Here is a 27,845-nt window from a genome sequence, read left to right on the forward strand (position 1 = left end):
TATGCGTTTTGGGAGCCACTCCACTCTCCATCAGCCACTGAGGAGGCTAACAAAGTGAGAGAAATGGCTCCCAAAACATGTACCGGCTTCCTTTTCAGCTCATAACAGTGACGGGGGAATCCTCCCAGAGACAGCAGTTCACAGTGCTGCAGTGTTCCCAGTCCCAGTGGCTCTCTGTTCACTGACTACAGCAGTGGCTTTCATCTCTGAGCTCCACCCGGACGACTCGTCTATCCATCCGTGCCCTGGATCCTTCTAATATCCACGGGAGACACAAGCCACCAGCCGGGGCCCATCTACCGACTAGGCTGGGACCTGTACGAAGGCAGATTTGGCTCCGATGTAAAATCCCAGAAGCAATGTCACTTCAGGTTTACCTGGCTGCCAATGGCGCAGATTTTTTTTAAAAAAATGACAGTATTCAGAACCGCTGTTTATTTTTCATACATCGTGGGACACAAAGTCATGCTAATATTCATTATTTGCTGGTTTAAACTTCATATCTAGGTGAGTGGATACTGGTAGACCAAAGGTCTTTAGACAAGAAGTGATCCCCTATATAACCCCTCCCATACAGGAAGTATTTCAGTTTTTTACCAGTGCCTGGATGGCATGGTTTGTTTGAGCTCTCTGAGCTCCAGGTCTCTAGTGCAACAAACTGTTCTTAAATAAATAAAGGTATTTACAGATCAGATCCATTTGACACAGCCATGAAGACCAAGGAACTCTCCAAACAAGTAAGGGACAATGCTGTTGAGAAGTACAAGTCAGGGTTAGGTTATAAAATAAAAATCCAAATCTTTGATGATCCTTAGGCGCACCATCAACTCTATTATAACCAAATGGAAAGAACATGGCACAACAGCAAACCTGCCAAGAGACGGCTGCACACCAAAACTCATGAACCGGGCAAGTAGGGCATTAATCAGAGAGGCAGCACAGAGACCTAAGGTAACCCTGGAGGAGCTGCAGAGTTCCACAGCAGAGACTGGAGTATCTGTACATAGGACGACAAAAAGCCATACGCTCCATAGAGTTGGGCTTAATGGCAGAGTGGCCAGAAGAAAGCCATTACTTTCAGCAAAATACAAAATGGTGCGTTTTGCAAAAAGGCATGTGGGAGACTCCCAAAATGTATGGAGGAAGGTGCTCTGGTCTGATGAGACTAAAATTGAGCTTTTTGGCCATCAAAGAAAACGCTATGTCTGGCGCAAACCCAACACATCACCCAAAGAACACTATCAGTCAAACATGGTGATGGCAGCATCATGCTGTGGGGATGTTTTTCAGCAGTCTGGACTAAACAGGTATATTCTTGAGCAAAACCTCTATCACTGTGTGTGATTTGAGGCTAGGATGGAGGTTCACCTTCCAGCAGGACAATGAACCCAAGCATACCGCTAAAGCAACACTTGAGTGGTTTAAGGGGAAACATGTAAATGTGTTGGAATGTCCTAGTCAAAGCCCAGACCTCAATCTAATAGAAAATCTGTGGTCAGACTTAGACTGCTGTTCACAAGTGCAAACCATCCAACTTGAAGTAGCTGGAGCAGTTTTGCAAGGAGGAATGGGCAAAAATCCCAGTGGTAAGATGTGGCAAGCTCATAGAGACTTATCCGAATTGACTTGGATCTGTGATAGCTGCAAAAGGTGGCTCTACAAAGTATTGACTTTAGGGGGGTGAATAGTTATGCACATTGACTTTTTCTTTTTCTTTTTTTTTTCCCCCTATTTGTTTGCTTCCCAATAAAAAAAAAAAAAAAAAAAAATCTTCAAAGTTGTGGTCATGTTCTGTAAATTAAATGATGCAAATCCTCAAACAATCCATGCTGATTCCAGGTTGTGAGGCAACAAAACACAAAAAATGCCAAATGGGGGTGAATACTTTTGCAAGGCACTGTACATTTAAAAATCGCCTTCGAATAATGTAAACGTATAACTTTTTTGTATGTTTCCCCCACTGAAAACCTTTTCACTTTCAGCTGTATTACTGACACAGCAACGTCCAATACAGAACCTGACAAAATATGTTCAGTAACTAGAATGTCGTCATAGCCATCAGTATAGCTTCCAGGTATACCCAGGTGGAGACATTCCTTTTTGTAACCTTTCAGGGAGTGTCTAATCCATTTGTGAAATAGCTGGAATGACAAATGTGCACATGAAAGTAATGTGACAAGCATCAGTAATTTTTATTATCCACTGAAATTTTTGAGTTGAGTATGTTAAAAAGAGAAATCTTTCACAATATAGAGATAGAAGGGAGAACCCTTTGAAGTGCTTTTGGAGATTGCACGGTCAGGTTTTAAAAGGGCATCTATAAAATACCAAATATATTGTTCATTTAAACTCCAAAGTGAGTCTTATAATTCTTTACCTTAACAAAATACTTTGCATGGACATCAGTGAAATATAGGTGCGCAATAGGAATTACAATGCTAAACTTTAACATAAGGTACTTATTAGTTATTATAATCTTGCTGTTTAATTTGCCTTTAGAATGTACATATAGGTGACAAGATGACAAACCTATGATTGCACACAATGATGCACTTATACAGTTTCTGCCCGATTACATATTTTTTTTAATTTCTATTAATGGTTCATGTGTATCACTTACGTTAAGTGTTTTTCTGAAAAGAAAGTCAGTACTGTTTATGGCATGATTTTTCTTCTTGCGACATTAATTTAAATGAAGCCAATATGAATAGCAGTACGTATAAGAGTTGCTATTGCTTTAGTTTAGAGGTGAAGGCTCTGGGCCTTAGTCTGATCTTGGTTTCACTACCTACTTAGCTTGGAACATGGACAGTATATTGGACTTTTAAAACCTCTTTGGCTACATGCTTGTTAGTGAATCACTAGTGGAGTTAGTGTCCAAGTAATGAGTCATGCCTTGTAAAGATTAGCTGGGCTTTCATCAAAAGAATTCCGTAGCATTAGCCAGCTATGGGACTGCCTCGCTAGGTAGAAAAAAGTAATTATGTGCCCCCAAAAACATGGGTGCTGCACTCTATAGTCCTTTCCTGAATATAACCGTTTGCAGGGCTGCCCCTATCAGTCAACCTGTGTACTGCTGATGTAGAAATACCAGCTAGCCTGTGATAGACATGCCTCTTGTCCGCATCAATACACGGCCCAGAATCACTAGTAAAAGCTTTGGTGCCAGCAGCTATAAATGTTACAAAATGTGTACATATAGAAAATATAAGTTTTTTTTTTTTTTTTATTTTTTTTTTTTATTTTTTTACCCAGGGAGTTAAGGATTTTCAGCTTCTAGCTAGACTAATTTTTAGGTACATTTGCCACATTATTGGTGATCATGATATCATCCCTCATTGGACAAAAAGAAAACAGGATTTTTGTATATATCATAGAATCAATTTCTTGTTGTCTATTGAGAGACACATCTACCTCGCCTCTTTTGTTATTGCTATTATGTATTTTTACTGTTTTGCAACAACTGATCATGCGGGGTTTTGGCTCATAGGTGCTAGCCTTTTAAATTTTTTTTAGTTTCCTCCAAACAGGAAACGTTCCGTTAGGGGGGGGGGGGGGTGAAGAAGCCTTTCTTTCTTTTTTTTGACTTCTTGCCTCCATAGTTTAAAGTGGTAAAACCCTCTATCATTTATGCCTCCTGAACCACCTTCAGGGTGCAGTCTTGGGCTCCCTCCTTGGCTCCATGATCTTGGGAATCCAGGACCACTTCAGGCCCAGTGTCCATAGTGTTCACTTCTCTGGTAGATAGTGGTATAATTAACAGTTCATGATTGTGAGACAGTGGGGGAGATTTACTAAAGCTGGTGCACACATAATCAAGTGCAGTTGTGCATAGCAGGCAGTCAACTTCTAGGTTTTATTGTCAAAGCTTAACTGAAATTAGAAGCTGACTGGTTACTGCGCACAGCTGCACCAGGTCCTGTGTGCACCAGTTTTAGTAAATCTCCCCCCACTGTGTTCCTCAGTGGACTCCAAGAGCAGGCTTTTATGATAAGTACAATATCCAGTTTTAGTTGTTCATTTTTTGGTTCTGTTTTTTCTTGTGTACTCATGCTGGATAAATTGTACTGCATATGATGGAATGCTGTTCTTTGCAGGGTTTTCAGAAAAAGATGCTGATGAAGTAAAAGGGATTTTCGTGGATACCAATCTTTATTTTTTAGCCCTGACTTTCTTCGTAGCTGCTTTTCATGTAAGTTTTTTAAATTAATTACAAAATTGCCTTTTTAATACAAAACTCATATGGAGTTTTTTTGTAATAACTAACATTATGCATCATCGGTGTAAAAAATTACAGCAGTACTAATCTAACAGCAACAGAAAATATTGTAAGCATAATGGGAGGAGAAGTATTAAAAATAACATCAATATCTGTTTTCCAAATTGTCTTCCAGGACAATATATGAGAGATAGGCATGGTCTCCAAAAGGAAACGCACTGCCAAAAAATACTTAAATGGAACTCCCTCTGCTAAAGTGGCCTGTGTTTGCGTTTCCTCCTTCAAACAGGAAATGTTTAGTTGGAACTCTGGGTGGCTGGGAAGAAGCCTTTCTTTTAAATTCTTTCCTCCATAGTTTTGAGTGATAAAACCCTCTATCATTTATGCCTCCTGAACCACCTTCCTGACTAGTGAGGGTTCAGTCTTTGGGCTCCCTCCTTCGCTCCATGATCTTGGGAATCCAGGATCACTTCAGGCATAGCCCCCTTGGGAGTTGTATGACCCTTGGGTCTGTCCCGCAATTAGCACTGTGACTCCTTGACCGGCAATGCTGGGCATTATTCCTGGTAGAGATGGGGCCTGGGAACTGGCTTTGGGCCTTAAGTTGTAGCCCACTGAACGTGAGGTGAGAGATTGGATTTCTGGCTAGCCACTTTCCATTTTCAGCTCTGTCACAGAGGTGCAAGCACAGAACCCTGGGTGTTTAGGTTGCCCTTATGGATCGCTGTGCTCTTGGCATCAGGTACTTGAGGAGAAAACATTTGTGACTACAGGCACCAGTACCACCAGCTTTCTTTAGGTAAGTAAGAGACTTCACTTATGTCATATTTTGGGTGTTTTTGGTTTTATCTCTGCCACCTTTTTTCCTGTTGGAGTCTTTGATAAAGATAAAGGAATTATACAGTCATATCCCTCGTGTGGGGAATATACTCATGGCTGTATATTTTTTTAAATTTTTTTTTTTTACAGAGCCTAATAGATATATCTTGAGACACATAGGTTATAGGGGTGTTTGTATGTTTTGTTTTTTTTTGACCATGACCACAACCTCCACTGTTTGGTCTCATTATTAGAATATTTTTTTTGTGTGGAGTCAGCCCTGTATAACTTACATGAAGTTAATCCAAGGGTTCACCATATCTGTAATGCTCATTGATCCACTCAGTGGGAGGTGATTTCTCACTGCTTATTTCCCTTCCTAATCTAGTAAATTCTCACCAATTTTTTCATGTGCTGTCCTGGAGGACAATTTTGGAAAATCTAGAGTTGGTTTTACCAGTAACGCCATTTTCAGAAGTCATTATGGACAGCAGTATCCCACCCTTGTCATATGTTCTGTTTTTTGTTATGCTTTAGATGATGTCTTTTGGTTATCCTCTAATACTGAACAGTTCAGCAGAGGGGCTTTCTTTCTAAAGTATATTTTTGGAAATATGTTTCCTGTTCCTGTTGGGGGAGGTGCCCATTTCTCATGTGAGTGACCAGGTGGGCCATACACGGTTCGAATCTCAAACCGTTAAATGTCAGGCAGAATTTACCAAGTTGGTCCATCGATAAGCTTGGATACAAACGGCTTGCCAGATTCTCTTGTGATTATCGCTAGCGGCTGCTATAGCCGCTACCAATAATCACTGTCTTCTCCCGGCTGTGAATGTTAGGTAAAAGTTGCATGCACTGCTTTTTATAGCTATGTGCCTGTGTGATGATGGCAACCTTGTTTTCACCAACTCTTGAATATAAAGCCGTATGTGGGTGTTTTTTGTTTTTTTGTACACACTGCAAAAGTCCACTTTTCAAGCCAGGTTAACTTTCTGCCACCTGCTTTACTGCACTTTCAGTATCAGAAAAACCTATCGCTTTTTCAGCTCTACACAACCTAGGCAGCTTGTCTACATCAATAAACAATATCACAGAGCCATAGTAGTTAATATGTGGGGTTATAGGCCACCTTCAGGTGATGCACACTGGTCACATGGAGTAAAGATGTGCTGAGCTCCACTGGTGCAATCCTTGCTGGGCCTAGCTATGCAGACTGATCCATTCAAGGTGTCTTTCTGTCTGAATTGAATGGTACCTGGACCTTGTGTCCGAAGAAACAAGGTTTTTGTTTGTGAATGCTTCTCTTTTGAGAGCTGGACCCCGGAATCCAGTACTTTTTGGTATTAAGGCCATAAAGTTTACTGCCGGTATGCTGTTGCAGGTCCAGGATTGTGGGTTTCCTCGAGGATCCCCAAGCTCCTGAAGGTTTAACGGAACCCACCATTAAGGGTGAAGATTGGGTCTGTTAGTTTACCACAAAGGTAAGTGTAGTTTTTCTGAGAAATTTTTACAATTTTCTTATGAATTGTCTCCTTTAAAGTAAATGTCGTTATGCCTATGTGTCACCACTGAGGGCCATATGGAGCACGTACCTTCTCATGCTTTGCTCAGAGATCACGTTGTGTCACAGAAGCAGCAGACTCTTTCCATCCAGCAGGCAGACCTCCGGGAAGTTTGGGGGGGGGGGGTTTGCTTCCTCCAGACCACCCCCACCTGGGCTTTATGCTTCCCCTCTTCATGAGGCTGAGTATAAGGGAGAACTGAAAACAATCGGCAATGCAGTTTTCTTTCACCTTCCCTACACAGGGCAGCTTCCAGGTCTCTAACACGCCATCCCTCCCTCACTCACAAGCCAATCCCGTCGGATCGGAGGCCCGTGCTTGCGTGGGAAAACTCTTTTTGAAAGAAAAAAGGGGGGCAGTGGGGGTGAGGCTTAGCATGGTGTTGCCATCCTCCAACGCGGGAGTGTGTTTTTAAAAAAAAACTCAATTTTGTGCTGGCTGCAAAATTGTCACAGAGACATGAGAGCAAAGGGAGCATGAAAGAGGTTTTGGTGACGCAGGCATTTCCTGCTTAACACATTTACTATTTGCATGAGGCTGAGCGTTAATAGCAGTGACAGTGGCTGGACTATTGTTCAAGCAGTGGATGCGATTTCTTCTGATAGTACCTCTGCTTTATGCATTGGGCTAAGGTCAGAAGGGGGGTCAAAACACCCCCAAAATAGACCTAAAAGGGTCTCCCTCAAGCTCTGGAAAGCCTACTCATCTCTACAAATGGCATCCTCCCCTGAGAGGGGGAGCTGCTGGTCAGAGTGAGCATCAGGGCCATGAAATGTTTGCAACTGTTTTCAACACTGCAGCCCCTGTGTATTTTAACAAAAGATCTTTTTTCCTTCAGCCATGATGGGTTTAAAAAAAAAAGTTTAGTGACTTTAATCACACAGGTTCTCTAACATTGGCCAGGATCCTCAAACTGAGGAACTAGGGGCGGGAGAAGATGAATCCCCTCGGGACTATGGTGAGGCTAATGACTCCTCTTCTGAGGTGCCAAATGTGGGAGAATCAGCTGGTTTCAATCTTAAGATTGATGGTGCAATTTCTTGTTGTATGGTCCGCTTCACATTTATGCTACCTTAACTGAGTGTTTGGGTTCGCTAAAGCCTCCTCAAATTGTGAATGCCTTTTCCTGTCCATTTATTGTTGAAAAAGCTTTTTTGTATCTGAGAGGATCTCCCAGAAACATTTATTTTCTTCCTAAAAAGGTTTTTTTACGCTTTATCCTATGGTGACAGTAATTGCTTAATCATTGTGAGGCCAGCTTAACAGGTGTTTAGGTATCCTGCTCAGTAGGCCCAGGATCTTGCAGCTTTGTGTTTGCAATAGTTGCTTTGTCAGTTTCTAATGTAGAACCTCAACAAGGTCCTCATGCAGGTGCTTGCTTATAAACTAGCCAGACGCACAACTGCTGAGATGCCTATGGCCACATCACCCTGAAAGCACCCGATCTCGTCTGATCTCAGAGGCTAAGCAGGGTCATGCCTGCTTACTACCTGTATGGGAGACCGGCTGGGAATACCAGGTGCTATACACGGTTCTATGCGCATTGTTGCTAACATAAACAGCTAAACGCATGAGTGCCGGAACGCACGTCATAGGAGCATAAACTTCCTTTCACCATGCAGAAGCCTATGGCTAGTCTTCCTTTTGCGGTGAAACGGCTATTTGAGAATGTTTGGATAATTCATCCAAAGGAATTCTAGTGGATAAAGTACCCCCTTTTGATATTTAAGTAAAGGAATAAATATATTTAAATTTTTAAAGCTCCTTCTTTCGTACCAGGGGCATCAGCCCCCAGGCAGTCACGATGGCTTCTGCTGTCAGGTTCAGAAGGTAATCCTCAGATTTAACCCCAGAGACAAAAGAGGTTTTGGGGTAGTAGACCTACAAGATACTGAAGCCTCCTTATGAGAAGGTGCCCCACTTGCTCAATAGGGGAAATTCTTCTGCCGTTCTCAAGGAAGGTTCTGACCGGAAGACGATTAGGGGACTTCCTCAATAGCTCCAAGGTACAAGCTGGAGTTCCAACAGTTCCCATCTCCTAGTTTTTTCTCTATCCGTTCAGTAGTCTCCTTCCTACAAGGGGGGGGGGCGACTTCTGGCGTTCACGGACATCAAGGATGCTTATTTCCATGTGCCGATCTTCCCCGCTCACCAGAAATGTCTGCGCTTCGAGGTAGAAAATCTTTATTTCCAGTTTGTGTAGCGCTACCTTTTCGGGCTAGCTACTGCACTTCAAGTGTTTAAAAAGATACTGGCTCCTCCTTTAGCCAGGTTAAGGGCTCAAAGTAGAACGATACTAGCCTACTTAGACGATCTACTCTTGATAGATGAATCATTTGCCTGTTTTAACCAAAGTCACCGCATTCAGCTACCTGGAATACTTTTGGTTGGATCCTCAACCTAGAAAAATCCTCCTTAAAACCATCAAGGAGATTGCATTACTTAGGGCTGATCATATACAGTCCAGAAAAAGTTTTTTTCTTTCCATACATCAGGAGGCACAGAGCCATAGTAGTCACTAAGTTGGTTAATAGGCCACCAATAGGTGATGGACACTGGCATGCCCTAAGACCAGAAGTGCACTCCCCATATAACCCCTCCCTTTACCGGGAGTACCTCCGTATTTTCGCCAGTGTCTAAGGTGTTGGTCACGAGTAAAGATGTGCTGTACTCGGCTCCACTGGAAGCAATCCTTGCTGGGGCTAGCCAAGCCCTTTAATGGGCCTAAGGAATGGTACCTGGGCCTAGTGTCTGAAGAACCATTGTTTTTCCTTGCGAATGCTTCTCTTTTTAGAGAGCTGGTCCCTGGGATCCAGTACTTTTTGATAGTAAGGCCATGAAGTTTTTACTGGCAGGGTGCTGTTGCAGGTCCAGGATTGTGGGTAGCCTCTAGGTTTCCCGGGTTCCTGAAGGTAGCCCTCCGTGAAGGGTGAAGATTGGGTTTATCTCAGAAAACCCTGCGGCAGGAAGGTAAGTGGAGATTTTTAAGAAATATCTTTGGACTTTCTTATGAATTTCTCCCTTAAGTTTATAATGTTGTCATGCCTATTTGTCACCACTGGGGGCTGTATTGAGCACTCATTGCCTTATGCTGGAAACAGTGCTGTGTCAGGAGCCATCATTTCCTCCTTCTCTGCCAAAAGCAGGCAGATCCTCTGGTAAGAAAGGAGAGGGGACTGGTCTCTCCTCCTGCACCCCCCCCCCCCCCCCCATGTTGAAATTAGTCCCTTGAGGGGAATTGTATGCTGAAAGCATTCTTTTCTTAAAAAAAAAAAAACCCTGCCGCCATGTCAGCTGTTTGCTGGGCGCCTAAAGTCCGCTGCTCGCACGGGAAAACACTTTTATTTTTTTTCTTCTTTTTTTAAAGCTGGGGGCTAACAGCGTGGAGGAAGTTTTTAAAGCACTGTGTGTGTGGCTGCTGCTGCCTGTGGAGGGACACATGAGCAGGCTTACTTCATGTTTGGTGGCACAGAAATTTCCCTTTGACACATTAATATTTTACCAGGCTAAGTATTAATAGCAGCTTATGTTTGTGGAGATACTTAAGATTCTGCCTGATCAGCGGGCCCAGCAATGGGCTGGTGTATCAGACGCACTATGTTTCACAGTAGATGCTGTGAAAGATTCTATCGTTCAAACCTCATGGCTTATGCTAGGACTAGTGCGTTCTGTGACTGAAAAATTTGTCAGCCAAAGCACCATGTAAAAAAACTCTTACCCAGTTTCCCCTTTAATGGTGAACGGCTATTTGGGGACGATCTGGATAAATAAATCCAAAGGATCTCTAATGAGAAAAGCTCTCTCTTACCAGTAAAGAAGTTTAAACATTTCTCCTTTTTATGCGTGCTTCCTCACCTTTGCCAGGGGCATCAGCCTCTAGGCAGTCTCAACGGCCTCCACCATCAGGTTCAAGGGGAGGACCCCAAGGGCAGCACCAGGGTCAAAAGCGGTCTTGGGGCAGAAAGCCTGCAAATCAGAATGCTAAAGCCTCCTTATGAAGAGGCACCCCCGCTCGCTCAGCGGGGGGAAGGCTCTTGCAATTTTCAAAGATTTGGCAGGAACAATGTCAAGACAGATGGGAGGCTTCCTCAGTTTCTCTAGGTTACAAACTAGAATCCGAGAGTTTCCGTTTCCTCGTTTTAAGATCAAATGTTTCCAGGGTTCCAGAGAAAAAGAAGTCTCTCTTTTTGGCTCTGGATCATCTCTTATCCCAACTGGTGATATCAGAGGTTCCCTTAGAGGAACAGGGCAGGGCTTTTTATTCAAACCTTTTCACGGTTCCAAAACCAAATGGAGAGGTAAGACCCATTCTAGATCTCAGATCTGAATCGGCACTTAAATATCCAGTCCTTTTGCATGGAATCAATCCGATCGGTTGTTTCCATCCTGCAGGGAGGGGAGTTTTTGGCATCAATCGATATCAAGGATGCATATCTCCACGTGCCAATATTTCCAGCTCACCAGAAATTTCTACGCTTCGAGATAGAAAATAATAATTTTCAGTTTGTGACCCTGCCATTCGGTCTAGCCACAGTACCGCTTGTGTTCTCAAAGATTCTGGCACCTCCTTTAGCCAGATTAAGGGCTCAGGGCATAACTGTCCTAGCCTATTTAGTTGATATACTTTTAATAATTCAGTCTCTGGTCTAAACCAAAGTCTAGTCACAGCTGTGAACTACCTGGCATCTCTGGGTTGGATACTCAACCTAGAAAAATCATCCTCCTTAAAACCATCAAGGAGATTACAGTACTTGGGGCTGGTCATAGATACCGTACAGAAGGTATTCTTACCCCAGACAAGAATCTGTTCCATTATAGGACTAATTCAACTTGTCAAAACAAAGAAAAATCCTTCCATTCGGCTGTGCATGAGATTGTTAAAGAAAATGGTGGCCTCCTTCGAGGCCGTCCCTTTCACGCAAGACTGCTACAGTCTATTGAAACACACATTTTAAAAGACCATGGGTTATCTCCCTCAATAGTGTCTACTTTGGTTAATGCCAGGAAGCCGCCAGCTTCCAGAATCATTTTACTATAGAGTCTGGAAGGCATATGTTTCTTGGTGTGGATCCAGGGGTTGGCACCCCAGGAAGTATGTCATAGGCAAGATCCTTGATTTCCTGCAAATGGGATTAGAAATGATGCTGGCCTTGAGTACTATCAAGGGCCTGATCTCGGCCTTGTCAGTGTTTTTTTCAATGGCCTCTTGCTTCTCCCCCTCTGGTGCGTAGTTTTATTCAGGGGGTAACACGGATTAATCCCCCTATCAAGGCTCCTCTAAATCCTTGATTTAAATTTGGTCTTGTCTGCTTTACAGAATCAGCCTTTTGAGCCTTTACGGAATATTCCCTTGGTTCTTTTGACAAGAAATATAGTCTTTTTGGTTGCCATTTCTTCTGCTAGAAGAGTATCGGAACTAGCGGCTCTGTCTTGTAAAGAATCTAGAGAAGAGAAGGCACTACATTCCCTTGTTGTAACAAGAGCGGTCAGAGTGTATATAAAGGCGACCGCTCAGGTTTTGCTTGTACTGCCAAATGGTCCAAAAAGGGGACAAGCAGCATAAAAATCTACCATTTCCAAATGTATTCATCAAGTGATTGTTCAAGCTTACAGCTGTATTAAGGGGTTAAATCTCATGTTACATTTAACCCTAAGTTCATTCATATATTTACCCTTTCAGATATGTGGTCAGTAAATGCAAGGATTAAAACACAACAACACACAAAGATAGCATAATGAAGCAGATGCCTCATGCATTAAACATGTTGTATAGATAGAAGTAATCACTCTTAACTATTCTTGTAATTCAATAACTAAAGTTATATATGAATATAGACCCATACTACAACAGCTTAAAGAAGAAAATTCCTCCTTTTCAGGTTAAAGCACACTCAGCCAGGGCGATCATTGCTTCTTGGGCAGTGCATCATCAGGCCTCTATGGCTCAGATCTGTAAGGCCGCAACTTGGTCTTGAGTTCATACATTTACCAGATTTTATCAAATCGATGTTAAAGGTCATGAGTATATTGCCTTTGGGGGCAGGCTTAATGCAGGCTGCAGTATGAGTCCTCTAGCCTCTTTTTTTTTTTGCCCTACTTTTTGTTGTCTCCCTCCCTTCAGTTGCCATTGCTATGGGACATCCCACATAGTAACTACTATGGCTCTGTGTCCCCTTATGTATGAAAAGAAAATGGGATTTTTAAAACAGCTTACCTGTAAAATCCTTTTCTTTGATATACATCGGGGGACACAGAGGTCCCTCCCTTCTTGGTATACACTTGTATTGCTTAGATAACTGGGGGGTTGGTTGCGCTATGGAACCTTAAGAGTGAATATAGAAAAGAAAAGAAAAGTTGAAAGGTAAGAGCAGCCTCTATTGATTTCCACCCAAGGGTGGAAAGATGCAAAAACAAAGGGAGATAATAGATGTGGCGCTTATACCTATATGTGGGGACTAGTAGTGTGTTGATATATAAAATGTGAATAAAAGTGTGCTATGTTGTGTTGGTCAATTTTCACATGTGTGAGAATATATAATTCTTAAAGTGCTAATTGATTTTGGGCCAAAATATGTATAATATATATTTTCCAGCGTGCTGGTTCAAAAACCCAAAATTAAGAATTAACTAAAAATACAATAAACTCAAAGTGCACAACAATAGCAACAGATCACGATATGGCAAAACCTATAACTTTCATGCTATATTTATCTCTATGGCAATATGCAGTTATTAAGGTGCACGTGCAAATTCCTGTAAAACTATAAGTGGAGACTAAATGTGATACCTGGTAAACTAACCGTGAGAAAAGTATATTAAAGTATACTACGTATATTAAGGTGTCAAAATATAATAAATAAATACATACATATAAAATGTCACAGTGGTAGCATGAACTGGTCTGCTAGTGATGCTATACAAAAATTGATATAAAATTAATATAAAACCTAAGTACCATATACATGAAGCAAAAACGTGGTAAAATGATATAATGCAAAAAGATTAAAATAAATAAAGATAAGAATATGCAAAAAACGTGCAAAATTTGTGCAAGAAAATGTGCAAAAAATGCAGGCAAATTCTAAATATTAGACGTGATGGAGCAAGTCTCTATTAAGTGGCGGAAAAAACCGCAGGTGCAAAAAAGGAGGGGAGTGATGTTTTCCAACTGTGTTCTTCACATTCGGTGGCTTAAAAGGGTATTAAATTATTATGCTCTCACCAGAAGGAGGACCCCATCCGGGGTGGATCAACTTTCACAATATTAGCTATTGTGTGGCTCTCTGGCTTCCTTCCGCTTTAAAGGTTAGGGATCCCTCGTTCCTCCGTGAGTGCAATAAGCCCCGTTTATATAGAGTAGAGAAGAGGCACATCCATAGTGTGATACCGTTTTAAAGAATTTTTATTGCAGTAAATAGATGGAAAATTACTCACAAACAAGTAGTTTAAAAGTGCGGTTGTATGTACAGCTTTTAAAATTCCCGCTCTGCAATCTCCGTCTGAGCTCGAGGTGTACGCTGCTTGGCCACGCCCTACGCGTTTCGTCACACGGACGTCATCTGGAGCGGCCATTTTCGTACACCTTTCCTGCTTTATAGGGTGTATTGTGCCTATCGCGCATGCGCGATCAATCGGCGCCATTTTAAGTAAGGGAAATGCCCTCATACAGAGGTACTGCTCGACAGGCACTATACGCTTGGAGAATGGAGACACTACAGCGAACCAATATCGGACGTATATCGAAAATTAGACATAATAAAATGAAATTCAAATACATACTGGTGTATACACTAGGATTCGTAACAGGTGTGGGAACATTTATACCGGCACATAGAATGAAGAAAGTGGATAGTGTTAAATGTGGATAGTCTGAAAATGAATAGAGGCAGATGTAGGGACATGATAGATACAAAAAATTATTAATGGGAAAAATATGTTAAAATCTGAGAAAAAAATTCAAGTTTAATAAGATATGTATTAAAATATATATTAAAATATAAGAAAAAGACATTATATGGGAAATAAAAAATATAAAATTTAAAAAAATTTTTAAAAATTTTTTAAAATTTAAAAAAAATTTTCAAAAGGGGAATGACAGATTTACAAGGGGGAGCGGATGTGGAAAAGTGAGAGAATATCTTACGAGGGGGTATGTGTTCTAGTTGTATATATGAAAAATTCTTTCTTTTGTGTGTTAGCGAGCTATGTTTGAGGGGGAACTTCCAGAGAATTTGTTTTCGTTTGAATAACCTTCAGCCTTATTTGCAAGCTTCTTGCCTAATTGTTGTATTAGGGGAGATGTCAAAAATTAAAAAAATCTCAAAAAACGTAATGAAAAAATGTAATGAAAAATGGGAGAGAATAATGGGAAAAAAATGAATAAAAATGGAGTAAAATAAATAAAAATAAAAGATAAAAATAGAAGTAATAAATATATATATGTGAAAATGAATGAAAATTAGTGGATAGTGTGATAGTCATAGTGGCTATCTATGTGGACCTCGGTAGGACAAATGGAATGTTAAAGCCCCGGTAAAAGTCGGGAACTCAAATAAAATAAAATCAATTTGAAATCCATTTAAAATCTATTTGCCTTTGCATGTCAGTGGGGAACTAGGTTAGTGGAAGTATGATATTATCTATGCATGGTAGCATAAAATTTGCTGATTGGCGGAATGTATTACATTTGCCCTAGTAAATACACATAGATTAAAAATGGTTAAAAATTTGTTAAAAAACAATTGAGGTCTAGGTCTACATTCATTCCTCTAGGGTGTAGCGTTTCCAAGTTAAAAATCCACTTAGTTTCATTCTGTGAAATCTTAATAGTCATGTCTTCCCCGCGCCAGTGTCCTTTGACTTTGTCAATGGCATAGAAGGTCATTTGTTTAGGGTCTTGGTTATGAAAGTCTTTAAAATGTCTCGAGACGCTGTGTTTATCATACCCTATTTTAATATTTTTGATGTGTTCTCTTATCCTTTCATGTAATTCGCGTGTCGTCCTTCCTACGTACTGTTTGCGACAGGGGCACTCTAAAACATATGTCACATGAGTGCTTTTGCAGGAAATTAATTCTTTTATCGAGAATTCTCTCCCATTCGTGGTGGAGGTGAATTTAGTAGTTTTCCTATGCGTTTGTTTGCTTCTGCGACAAGGGAGGCATTGCCCACATTTGAAGAACCCTTTCAGATGTTTGCTGATCTTGATGTTGCGTGGAGGATCAATTGTATTTTTGACAATTTTACTTCTCAGGTTGGGGGCTCTTCTGTAGATGAATGCTGGTTTATTAAGTAAAATTTGTTTTAGCACATCATCGGTTTTCAAAATGGACCAGTGTTTCTTTATGATCTTTTCCACTTCCTTGTGCTGTCTGCTGAACCCCGTGAGGAAGGCTGTCTCTATATTCTTATTTTTCTTACCAATTACTTTATTTTCTATTAATTTTTTCCTCTCCATTTTAGTTACGGTATCCTTAAGGGCCCTCAAATAGGGCTCTTTGTACCCCTTGTGTATAAATCTTTTGATGATGATTTCAGCTTGTTTATCAAAATCTTCTTTTCTGGTACAATTTCTATATATTCTTAGGAGTTGTCCCTTGGGTATGTTGCCAATCCATTTGGGATGGTGACAACTAGAAGTGGGTATGTAGGCATTTCGATCTGTGGCTTTAAAAAAGGTGCTTGTACCTAGATGTCCTTCCGTTTTGAAGATTTGCAGATCTAAATAATCTATGCTGTGGGTATCCCATTTGCCCGTAAACGTAATTCCATAGATATTGTGGTTTATTTCTTCTAGAAAGGACTTTAATTCCGTCTGAGATCCTCCCCATACTATTAAAATGTCATCTATGTATCTTTTATACATTTTGAGGTGCTTTCTGGATGTTCCGTAAATTTGTTCCTCCTCCCAATGGTCCAGGAAAAGATTCGCCACACTGGGTGCGTATTTTGCACCCATAGCTACTCCCTTAGTTTGTACATAGTATTTCCCTTTGTACCAGAAGTGATTGTGGCTCATCGCCAGCTCCAATCCTTCCAATATGTAATCTATTTGTGCGTGTTTTAGTTCTGATTTATTGTGGAGAGCCCACTCCACTGCATTTAGGCCATCTTTTTGTCTGATGTTAGTGTATAGGGAGTTGACGTCAATTGTGACTAGTAAATCCTGGTCTTCTATTCTGATATTCTCCAATTCCTTTAGTAATTGTCTGCTGTCCTTCAGATAGGATTTCCCCTTTGCTACTAATGGTTGTAAGTATCCGTCTATATAGGCTCCCAATCTTGAGAATACGGAGTCTATTCCGCTTACTATTGGTCTTCCAGGGGGTTGCGTTTGGCTCTTGTGGATTTTTGGGACATAATAAATAACTGGGGTTTTTGGTGCATTGGGTGTTAGGTACCTTGCCTCCTTTTTATTCAGGATCCCTTTAGATAGACCTTTTTGGGTATATTTGTGCAGTTTCTTATTGTATTCTTCCTTAGGGTTCTTCTTTAGTTGTTTATAGGTATTAGGAATGTTAAGGAGGTTGGACATCTCCTGTTCATAGTCTGTCTTATTGAGAATAACTAGTCCTCCTCCTTTATCGGCCGGTCTGATGACTATATCTCTATTCTTCTCCAATTGTTTGATGTGTTTCCAAATCCCCTTCTTCTTGGAAGGTTTGATTGTTAATGCCCTGATATCTTTTTCCACCATTTTTTTGAAAACCTTTATACCCTCATTCTGTGGTTGGTTCGGATTAAAAGTTGAATTATTTCTTAGTGTTGAATGTCTGTAACTAGATTCTTCTTCCACTCTCCCTGCATTTTTTGTGTTGGCAAAATATTTTTTAATGTTTAATTTTCTGACGAATTTTTGTACGTCAATGAAAGTTTCAAATTTGTCCAGATCTTTGTCTGGAGCAAATTTTAGCCCTAGGTCCAATATTTTTTGTTATATTTGGTGCTCTAATTCTTTCTATCCTATTGGGTGTGGGAGTGGGTGGTTGCCATGTTTCTTCTGTTCCATTTGGTTGGTCTTCTTCTGAATCCTCACCCATAGAGATGTTGTTGTCCTCTTCTGTATATGTGGCGTCCATTTGCCACTTGTAGACTTGTTGTTTTTTATAATCTAGTACATCCCTCCGAAACTTCTTCTGTTTCTTTTGTTGTATATCTCTATCATACTTTTTAATCATTTCTTGTAAGTTTTTTTCTTTCTCTTTGTATTCATTTGTATTGTTATGTGGTGATAATTGATCTTTAATTATTGAGATTTCCGTCTCAATATTTTTGAGTTTGACCTGCCTCCTGAGTACGATTTTTTGTAAGAGTAAGGTTTCGCTTTCATTGAAGAATTTATACCAGTCCTCCATCAGATGTTTGTCGTTAAGAGCATCATTGGGGGAGACGTCCCATCTTAGCCTTCTTGGAGTGATCTTTTCAGAGATGTACATTTCTAGGATGGCTATGTCCCACCATACTCTTAATTGTTTTTCTAGACTATGTTTGAGTTGTTTGAACAGACTATCTAGGTCTTGCTTAATGGCTACATTTTCTTGGTTAAAAATTTCCATTATATTAATCCTAGAAATGTACATCTCTGAAAAGATCACTCCAAGAAGGCTAAGATGGGACGTCTCCCCCAATGATGCTCTTAACGACAAACATCTGATGGAGGACTGGTATAAATTCTTCAATGAAAGCGAAACCTTACTCTTACAAAAAATCGTACTCAGGAGGCAGGTCAAACTCAAAAATATTGAGACGGAAATCTCAATAATTAAAGATCAATTATCACCACATAACAATACAAATGAATACAAAGAGAAAGAAAAAAACTTACAAGAAATGATTAAAAAGTATGATAGAGATATACAACAAAAGAAACAGAAGAAGTTTCGGAGGGATGTACTAGATTATAAAAACCAACAAGTCTACAAGTGGCAAATGGACGCCACATATACAGAAGAGGACAACAACATCTCTATGGGTGAGGATTCAGAAGAAGACCAACCAAATGGAACAGAAGAAACATGGCAACCACCCACTCCCACACCCAATAGGATAGAAAGAATTAGGGCACCATATACACCAAATCACAGAAGGCCAGAAACAAATAATAGCAGATACCAGAATAGAAGAGAATGGGACACTCCCAGAGGACCACCACAACGTGAACCAGACCTACACAGCATACCAAGACACCATAACAGGTACTCCCCTCTTAGAAGATACCCCCAAACCACCCCATTCCAAGGCAGGTACCAAAGGGATTTTTTATACAGGGGCCAAGGATACAGACCCCCGAGGAACCCCCCATTTGGGCCAAGAGGCGGATGGAGACCGTTTCGGTATCCAATAAGAAGTCAACATCAAGACCAATTCAGAAGAAACGGATGGAACCCCAGATGGTCTGGCCCAGGGAACACGAGGATGGAACATCTAGAACATCAAGATTACCAAGAGAACCAGAGAAGGGAGTACAGACCACCAAGATGGGTAGAAGAAAGCGCAAGAGGGGAAAGAGAGGAGGTGTCAAGAAAAAGAAGGCGAGAATATTAGGAGAAGGTATTTACAACCTGAGCAATGCAACCTTCAACGAAGATGAACTAAAAATATTGGACCTAGGGCTAAAATTTGCTCCAGACAAAGATCTGGACAAATTTGAAACTTTCATTGACGTACAAAAATTCGTCAGAAAATTAAACATTAAAAAATATTTTGCCAACACAAAAAATGCAGGGAGAGTGGAAGAAGAATCTAGTTACAGACATTCAACACTAAGAAATAATTCAACTTTTAATCCGAACCAACCACAGAATGAGGGTATAAAGGTTTTCAAAAAAATGGTGGAAAAAGATATCAGGGCATTAACAATCAAACCTTCCAAGAAGAAGGGGATTTGGAAACACATCAAACAATTGGAGAAGAATAGAGATATAGTCATCAGACCGGCCGATAAAGGAGGAGGACTAGTTATTCTCAATAAGACAGACTATGAACAGGAGATGTCCAACCTCCTTAACATTCCTAATACCGTATATACTCGAGTATAAGCCGAGATTTTCAGCCTCTTTTTTGAGGCTGAAAGTGCCCCCCTCGGCTTATACTCGAGTCATCGCTGTCTGCCCGCTCGATCAGCATGTCGAGCAGACAGACAGCGGCCATTCTATCATTCAAAAGCCGCGCCTCCGGCTCCGCCTTCGCCTGTGATAGGCGGAACACTGAATTTCCCAGCAGCCTGTGTTCCGCCTATCACGGACATCGTATCATCCTCGTCCGTAGTACGAGGATGATACGATGTCCGTGATAGGCGGAACACAGGCTGCTGGGAAATTCAGTGTTCCGCCTATCACAGGCGAAGGCGGAGGCTTTTGAATTTTACAATGGCCGCCGAGGCGCCGACGAAGAGGGCACGGGACAGAGGCAAGGCAAGGCACGGCACGGGACGGGACGGAGGCAAGGCAAGGCACGACACGGGACGGAGGCAAGGCACGGCGGCAAGGCACGGCACGGGACGGAGGCAAGGAGGCAAGGCAAGGGACGGAGGCTCGGGACAAAGGCTCGGGACACAGGTAGGCTGGACACACACACACACACACACACACACACACACACACACACACGGATGGATGGAGACACACACACACAGGGATGGATGGATGGAGACACACACACACAGGGATGGATGGATGGAGACACACACACACAGGGAGGGATGGATGGATGGATGGATGGAGACACACACACACAGGGATGGATGGATGGATGGATGGAGACACACACACACAGGGATGGATGGATGGATGGACACACACACACACAGGGATGGATGGACGGACACACAGGGATGGACGGACACACAGGGATGGACGGACACACACACAGGGATTGACAGGCATGTCTCACCCTCGGCTTATACACGAGTCAATAAGTTTGCCAGTTTTTTTGGGGGTAAATTGGGGGCCTCGGCTTATATTCGGGTCGGCCTATACTCGAGTATATACGGTACCTATAAACAACTAAAGAAGAACCCTAAGGAAGAATACAATAAGAAACTGCACAAATATACCCAAAAAGGTCTATCTAAAGGGATCCTGAATAAAAAGGAGGCAAGGTACCTAACACCCAATGCACCAAAAACCCCAGTTATTTATTATGTCCCAAAAATCCACAAGAGCCAAACGCAACCCCCTGGAAGACCAATAGTAAGCGGAATAGACTCCGTATTCTCAAGATTGGGAGCCTATATAGACGGATACTTACAACCATTAGTAGCAAAGGGGAAATCCTATCTGAAGGACAGCAGACAATTACTAAAGGAATTGGAGAATATCAGAATAGAAGACCAGGATTTACTAGTCACAATTGACGTCAACTCCCTATACACTAACATCAGACAAAAATATGGCCTAAATGCAGTGGAGTGGGCTCTCCACAATAAATCAGAACTAAAACACGCACAAATAGATTACATATTGGAAGGATTGGAGCTGGCGATGAGCCACAATCACTTCTGGTACAAAGGGAAATACTATGTACAAACTAAGGGAGTAGCTATGGGTGCAAAATACGCACCCAGTGTGGCGAATCTTTTCCTGGACCATTGGGAGGAGGAACAAATTTACGGAACATCCAGAAAGCACCTCAAAATGTATAAAAGATACATAGATGACATTTTAATAGTATGGGGAGGATCTCAGACGGAATTAAAGTCCTTTCTAGAAGAAATAAACCACAATATCTATGGAATTACGTTTACGGGCAAATGGGATACCCACAGCATAGATTATTTAGATCTGCAAATCTTCAAAACGGAAGGACATCTAGGTACAAGAACCTTTTTTAAAGCCACAGATCGAAATGCCTACATACCCACTTCTAGTTGTCACCATCCCAAATGGATTGGCAACATACCAAGGGACAACTCCTAAGAATATATAGAAATTGTACCAGAAAAGAAGATTTTGATAAACAAGCTGAAATCATCATCAAAAGATTTATACACAAGGGGTACAAAGAGCCCTATTTGAGGGCCCTTAAGGATACCGTAACTAAAATGGAGAGGAAAAAACTAATAGAAAATAAAGTAATTGGTAAGAAAAATAAGAATATAGAGACAGCCTTCCTCACGGGGTTCAGCAGACAGCACAAGGAAGTGGAAAAGATCATAAAGAAACACTGGTCCATTTTGAAAACCGATGATGTGCTAAAACAAATTTTACCTAATAACCCAGCATTCATCTACAGAAGAGCCCCCAACCTGAGAAGTAAAATTGTCAAAAATACAATTGATCCTCCACGCAACATCAAGATCAGCAAACATCTGAAAGGGTTCTTCAAATGTGGGCAATGCCTCCCTTGTCGCAGAAGCAAACAAACGCATAGGAAAACTACTAAATTCACCTCCACCACGAATGGGAGAGAATTCTCGATAAAAGAATTAATTTCCTGCAAAAGCACTCATGTGACATATGTTTTAGAGTGCCCCTGTCGCAAACAGTACGTAGGAAGGACGACACGCGAATTACATGAAAGGATAAGAGAACACATCAAAAATATTAAAATAGGGTATGATAAACACAGCGTCTCGAGACATTTTAAAGACTTTCATAACCAAGACCCTAAACAAATGACCTTCTATGCCATTGACAAAGTCAAAGGACACTGGCGCGGGGAAGACATGACTATTAAGATTTCACAGAATGAAACTAAGTGGATTTTTAACTTGGAAACGCTACACCCTAGAGGAATGAATGTAGACCTAGACCTCAATTGTTTTTTAACAAATTTTTAACCATTTTTAATCTATGTGTATTTACTAGGGCGAATGTAATACATTCCGCCAATCAGCAAATTTTATGCTACCATGCATAGATAATATCATACTTCCACTAACCTAGTTCCCCACTGACATGCAAAGGCAAATAGATTTTAAATGGATTTCAAATTGATTTTATTTTATTTGAGTTCCCGACTTTTACCGGGGCTTTAACATTCCATTTGTCCTACCGAGGTCCACATAGATAGCCACTATGACTATCACACTATCCACTAATTTTCATTCATTTTCACATATATATATTTATTACTTCTATTTTTATCTTTTATTTTTATTTATTTTACTCCATTTTTATTCATTTTTTTCCCATTATTCTCTCCCATTATTCATTACATTTTTTCATTACGTTTTTTGAGATTTTTTTAATTTTTGACATCTCCCCTAATACAACAATTAGGCAAGAAGCTTGCAAATAAGGCTGAAGGTTATTCAAACGAAAACAAATTCTCTGGAAGTTCCCCCTCAAACATAGCTCGCTAACACACAAAAAGAATTTTTCATATATACAACTAGAACACATACCCCCTCGTAAGATATTCTCTCACTTTTCCACATCCGCTCCCCCTTGTAAATCTGTCATTCCCCTTTTGAAATTTTTTTTTAAATTTTAAAAAATTTTTAAAAAATTTTTTATATTTTTTATTTCCCATATCATAATGTATTTTTCTTATATTTTAATATATATTTTAATACATATCTTATTAAACTTGAATTTTTTTCTCAGATTTTAACATATTTTTCCCATTAATAATTTTTTGTATCTATCATATAGGCGCATACTAATCTTTATATAGGCTCGCAACTCTTATTAGCATATACACATATTTGTATATACATACAATTTTTTCTATATTATTATAAGTCTTCTCACTTTATATATTTGAATTTCCATTTATAATTTCACTTTAAGTACAGTCCCCCCTTCCTATTCCACCACCAGCCAATTTCCCACTTCGTATCCACACTAATCCTCTTTATTTCATCAACCTTCACTCACTCTGAAAGAGTAATGCACCAAACCTTCTCCATGTCCCTACATCTGCCTCTATTCATTTTCAGACTATCCACATTTAACACTATCCACTTTCTTCATTCTATGTGCCGGTATAAATGTTCCCACACCTGTTACGAATCCTAGTGTATACACCAGTATGTATTTGAATTTCATTTTATTATGTCTAATTTTCGATATACGTCCGATATTGGTTCGCTGTAGTGTCTCCATTCTCCAAGCGTATAGTGCCTGTCGAGCAGTACCTCTGTATGAGGGCATTTCCCTTACTTAAAATGGCGCCGATTGATCGCGCATGCGCGATAGGCACAATACACCCTATAAAGCAGGAAAGGTGTACGAAAATGGCCGCTCCAGATGACGTCCGTGTGACGAAACGCGTAGGGCGTGGCCAAGCAGCGTACACCTCGAGCTCAGACGGAGATTGCAGAGCGGGAATTTTAAAAGCTGTACATACAACCGCACTTTTAAACTACTTGTTTGTGAGTAATTTTCCATCTATTTACTGCAATAAAAATTCTTTAAAACGGTATCACACTATGGATGTGCCTCTTCTCTACTCTATATAAACGGGGCTTATTGCACTCACGGAGGAACGAGGGATCCCTAACCTTTAAAGCGGAAGGAAGCCAGAGAGCCACACAATAGCTAATATTGTGAAAGTTGATCCACCCCGGATGGGGTCCTCCTTCTGGTGAGAGCATAATAATTTAATACCCTTTTAAGCCACCGAATGTGAAGAACACAGTTGGAAAACATCACTCCCCTCCTTTTTTGCACCTGCGGTTTTTTCCGCCACTTAATAGAGACTTGCTCCATCACGTCTAATATTTAGAATTTGCCTGCATTTTTTGCACATTTTCTTGCACAAATTTTGCACGTTTTTTGCATATTCTTATCTTTATTTATTTTAATCTTTTTGCATTATATCATTTTACCACGTTTTTGCTTCATGTATATGGTACTTAGGTTTTATATTAATTTTATATCAATTTTTGTATAGCATCACTAGCAGACCAGTTCATGCTACCACTGTGACATTTTATATGTATTTATTATATTTTGACACCTTAATATACGTAGTATACTTTAATATACTTTTCTCACGGTTAGTTTACCAGGTATCACATTTAGTCTCCACTTATAGTTTTACAGGAATTTATTTGCACGTGCACCTTAATAACTGCATATTGCCATAGAGATAAATATAGCATGAAAGTTATAGGTTTTGCCATATCGTGATCTGTTGCTATTGTTGTGCACTTTGAGTTTATTGTATTTTTATTTAATTTTTAATTTTGGGTTTTTGAACCAGCACGCTGGAAAATATATATTATACATATTTTGGCCCAAAATCAATTAGCACTTTAAGAATTATATATTCTCACACATGTGAAAATTGACCAACACAACATAGCACACTTTTATTCACATTTTATATATCAACACACTTGTATTGCTTGGCTACAAAACTGAGGTACTCCTGGTAAAGGGAGGGGTTATATAGAGAGTGCACTTCTGGCCTTAGGGTGGTGTGCCAGTGTCCATCACCTATTGGTGGCCTATTTACCCACATAGTAACTTCTATGGCTCTGTGTCCCCTGATGTACATCAAAGTAAAGGATTTGACATGTATGCTTTTTTTTTTTTTTAAATCCTGTATTTTTTGGCCCCAGGAAAGAATCAGTTCCTTAAAGTGGTAGTAAAGTAATTTTTTTAAGCTTTTTCCTGCAGGTAAGGCTATAATAAGGCTTACCTGTAGGTAAAAAGTATATCTCCTAAACCTGTACGGTTTGAGATATTCCCCTTGCAAGTTTAGGGGGGAAAAAAAGTCTGTGGGTTTACTGCCGCTTTAAAGGAACAAATTTGGTTGGTCAAAACAAAGAAGAATGCTTCTATTCATCTTTGCACGAGTTTATTGGGAAAAATGGTGGCTTCTTTCAAAACCGTTCCTTATGCGCACTTTCATTCAAGACTTCTGCAAAACAGTATCCTGTCATCTTGAAACAAGAAGGTCCAAACTCTGGACTTCCCCATGCGTTTATCCCCCAAAGTGCGTCAGAACCTCAATCTGTGGTTAATATCCAAAAATCTTCAAAAAGAAAAATCCTTTCTACTGGTTACCTGGAAAGTAGTAACAGATGCCAGCCTTTTTGGCTGGGGAGCAGTCCTGGAAGAAGAGTCTGTCCAAGGGAAGTGGTCCAAATCAGAGTTGACCTTGCCCCTCAATATTCTAGGGATTTGGGCAGTACACCTGGCCCTAAACGATTGGAGACTTCAAGACTACGGAATTATCCTGTCAGGATCAAATCCGACAATGGTAGAAGCTGTGGCTTATATCAATCACTAAGGGGGCACGAGAAGTCGTGCGGCCCAGAGAGAGGTGAATCATATTCTGTCTTGGGCAGAAAAGAAGATCCCTTGCTTATCAGCAGTTTTCATTCCAGGGATGGTGAATTGGCAGGCGGACTATTTGAGTCGCCAACAATTGTTCCCTGGAGAATGGTCCCTTCACCCCGACGTCTTTCCGTCAATATGCCAAAAATGGTGAGTTCTGAACGTGGATCTTTTTGCTTCCAGGTTCAACAACTTTGTGGCAAGCACAAGGAATCCGATGGCATATGGAACAGATGCCTTGTTCTTTCCATGGAATCAGTTTTCACTGATCTATGCATTCCCTCCCGTTCTGCTTCCGTGTCTCCTACGCAGGAACAAGCAAGAGGGAAAGGAGGTGATTCTGGTGGCCCAGGAGATCTTGGTTTGCCGACATCATACATAAGGATGGAGGTTGGACCCTGCCCCTGTGGCCAGACCTTCTCTCGCAAGGTCTGGTGTTCCATCCTACCTTACAAACGCTAAATTTAACTGTTTGGCTATTGACCCACATTCTAAAGGACTGTGGGCTGTCCGCTTCAGTAGTTTCTACCTTGGTTAATGCTAGGAAGCTGGCCTCCAGAATCATATTATAGAGTCTGGAAGGCTTATGTCCTGGTATATATCATAGATAGCATCCTTGAGTTCCTACAGATGGCATCAGTAATGAAGCACTATCAAGGGCCAGGTGTTGGCCTTATCAGAGGTGCTTATCATTGGTGCTTCTTGGGCAGTGTATCACCAAGCCTTCATGGCTCAGATCTGCAAGGCCACAACTTGGTCTTCAATCCATACATTTACCAGATTCTATCAAGTAGATGTAAAAGGTCATGAGGATATTGCCTTTGGGTGCAGTGTATTGCAGGCTGCAGTATAAGTCCTCTAGTCTCTTGGTGCCCTACTTTTGTTGTGTCTCCCTCCCTTCAGTTGGCATTGCTATGGGACATCCCACATAGTACCCTGTTCCTTCTCAAATACTACGGTCACCATCTGACTCAGTCCTATACTCCTTAACTCCTATCTTCAACCTCTCACTCTCTACTGGCATTTTCCCCAACCCTCTAAAACAGGCCTCAGACCCCACCAATCTTAACAACTTAAGACCCATCTCTTTACTCCCTTTTGCCTACAAACTCCTTGAACTTTAAGTCTACAACCGTCTGAGCGACCACCTCATTGAGAATAACCACCTTGATCCCTTTCAGTCTGGATTTTGCCCACAGCACTCCACAGAAACTGTCCTCCTAAAACTCACAAACAACTTACTAAAAGCCAAAACCAACTGTCATTATGCCATACACTTACTCTTGGACCTTTCTGCTGCCTTTGATACAGTTGACCACCTCCTCCTCCTCAAAAAACTCAATTTGCTTGGTCTCCATGTCTGCACTCTCTGTTTTTTAATCTTACCTATCTCATTGTACGTTCAGTGTCACTTACAACTCCACTTCCTCTTATCCAACTCGCCTTTCCGTTGGGGTCCCTCAAGGTTCTGTCCTTGGACCTCTACTATTCTCGATCTACATGTCCTCCCTGGGTCAGCTGAGAGCCTCCCATGGCTTTCACTACCATTTATATGCTGATGACACCCAAATCTATCTCTCTGCCCCTCAGCTCATCCCATCAATCTCCTCCCGCATCACTGATCTACAAACAGACATATCAGCCTGGATGTCAAACCACTTCCTCAAACTTAATCTATCTAAAACCGAGCTCTTAATATTCCCTCCCCCACGTGCTCCTTCACCTGACTTCTCTGTCAAGATCAGTGGCACATCTATCAGTCCGTCCCCACGTGCCAGGGTGCTAAGGGTAACCTTAGACTCTGAACTGTCCTTTCAGGCCCACATACAAGCCCTGTCCAAATCATACCGCCTTAGCCTCCAACATTTCCAGAATACGCCCCTTTTTAACTGACAACACCAAGCTTCTAATTCACTCCCTGGTCATCTCTCGCCTCGACTACTGCAACTCCCTCCTTATTGGATTACCTTTACATAGACTACCCCCTCTTCAGTCCATAATGAATGCTGTTAC

The 27,845-nt window shown here is 41.0% G+C and overlaps 1 protein-coding gene and 1 pseudogene across 2 annotated transcripts in view; both read left to right on the forward strand.

The window, feature by feature from the left end:
* The window catches only part of CLPTM1L (CLPTM1 like), a 164,241-nt gene that overhangs the window by 59,816 nt on the left and 76,580 nt on the right, over positions 1-27,845 (forward strand). For both annotated transcript variants that reach the window (XM_077491849.1, XM_077491850.1), the window contains one exon: positions 4,098-4,192. In XM_077491849.1, the coding sequence (XP_077347975.1) occupies positions 4,098-4,192 (95 nt within the window). The remainder of the gene's footprint in view (positions 1-4,097; positions 4,193-27,845) is intronic.
* LOC143999364 (5S ribosomal RNA) lies at positions 8,013-8,131 on the forward strand (annotated as a pseudogene).

Source organism: Lithobates pipiens, unplaced genomic scaffold (assembly GCF_037356315.1).
Source record: "Lithobates pipiens isolate NorthernLeopardFrog02 unplaced genomic scaffold, aLitPip1_a1.2 Scaffold_19, whole genome shotgun sequence".
NCBI classification, from domain to species: domain Eukaryota; kingdom Metazoa; phylum Chordata; class Amphibia; order Anura; family Ranidae; genus Lithobates; species Lithobates pipiens.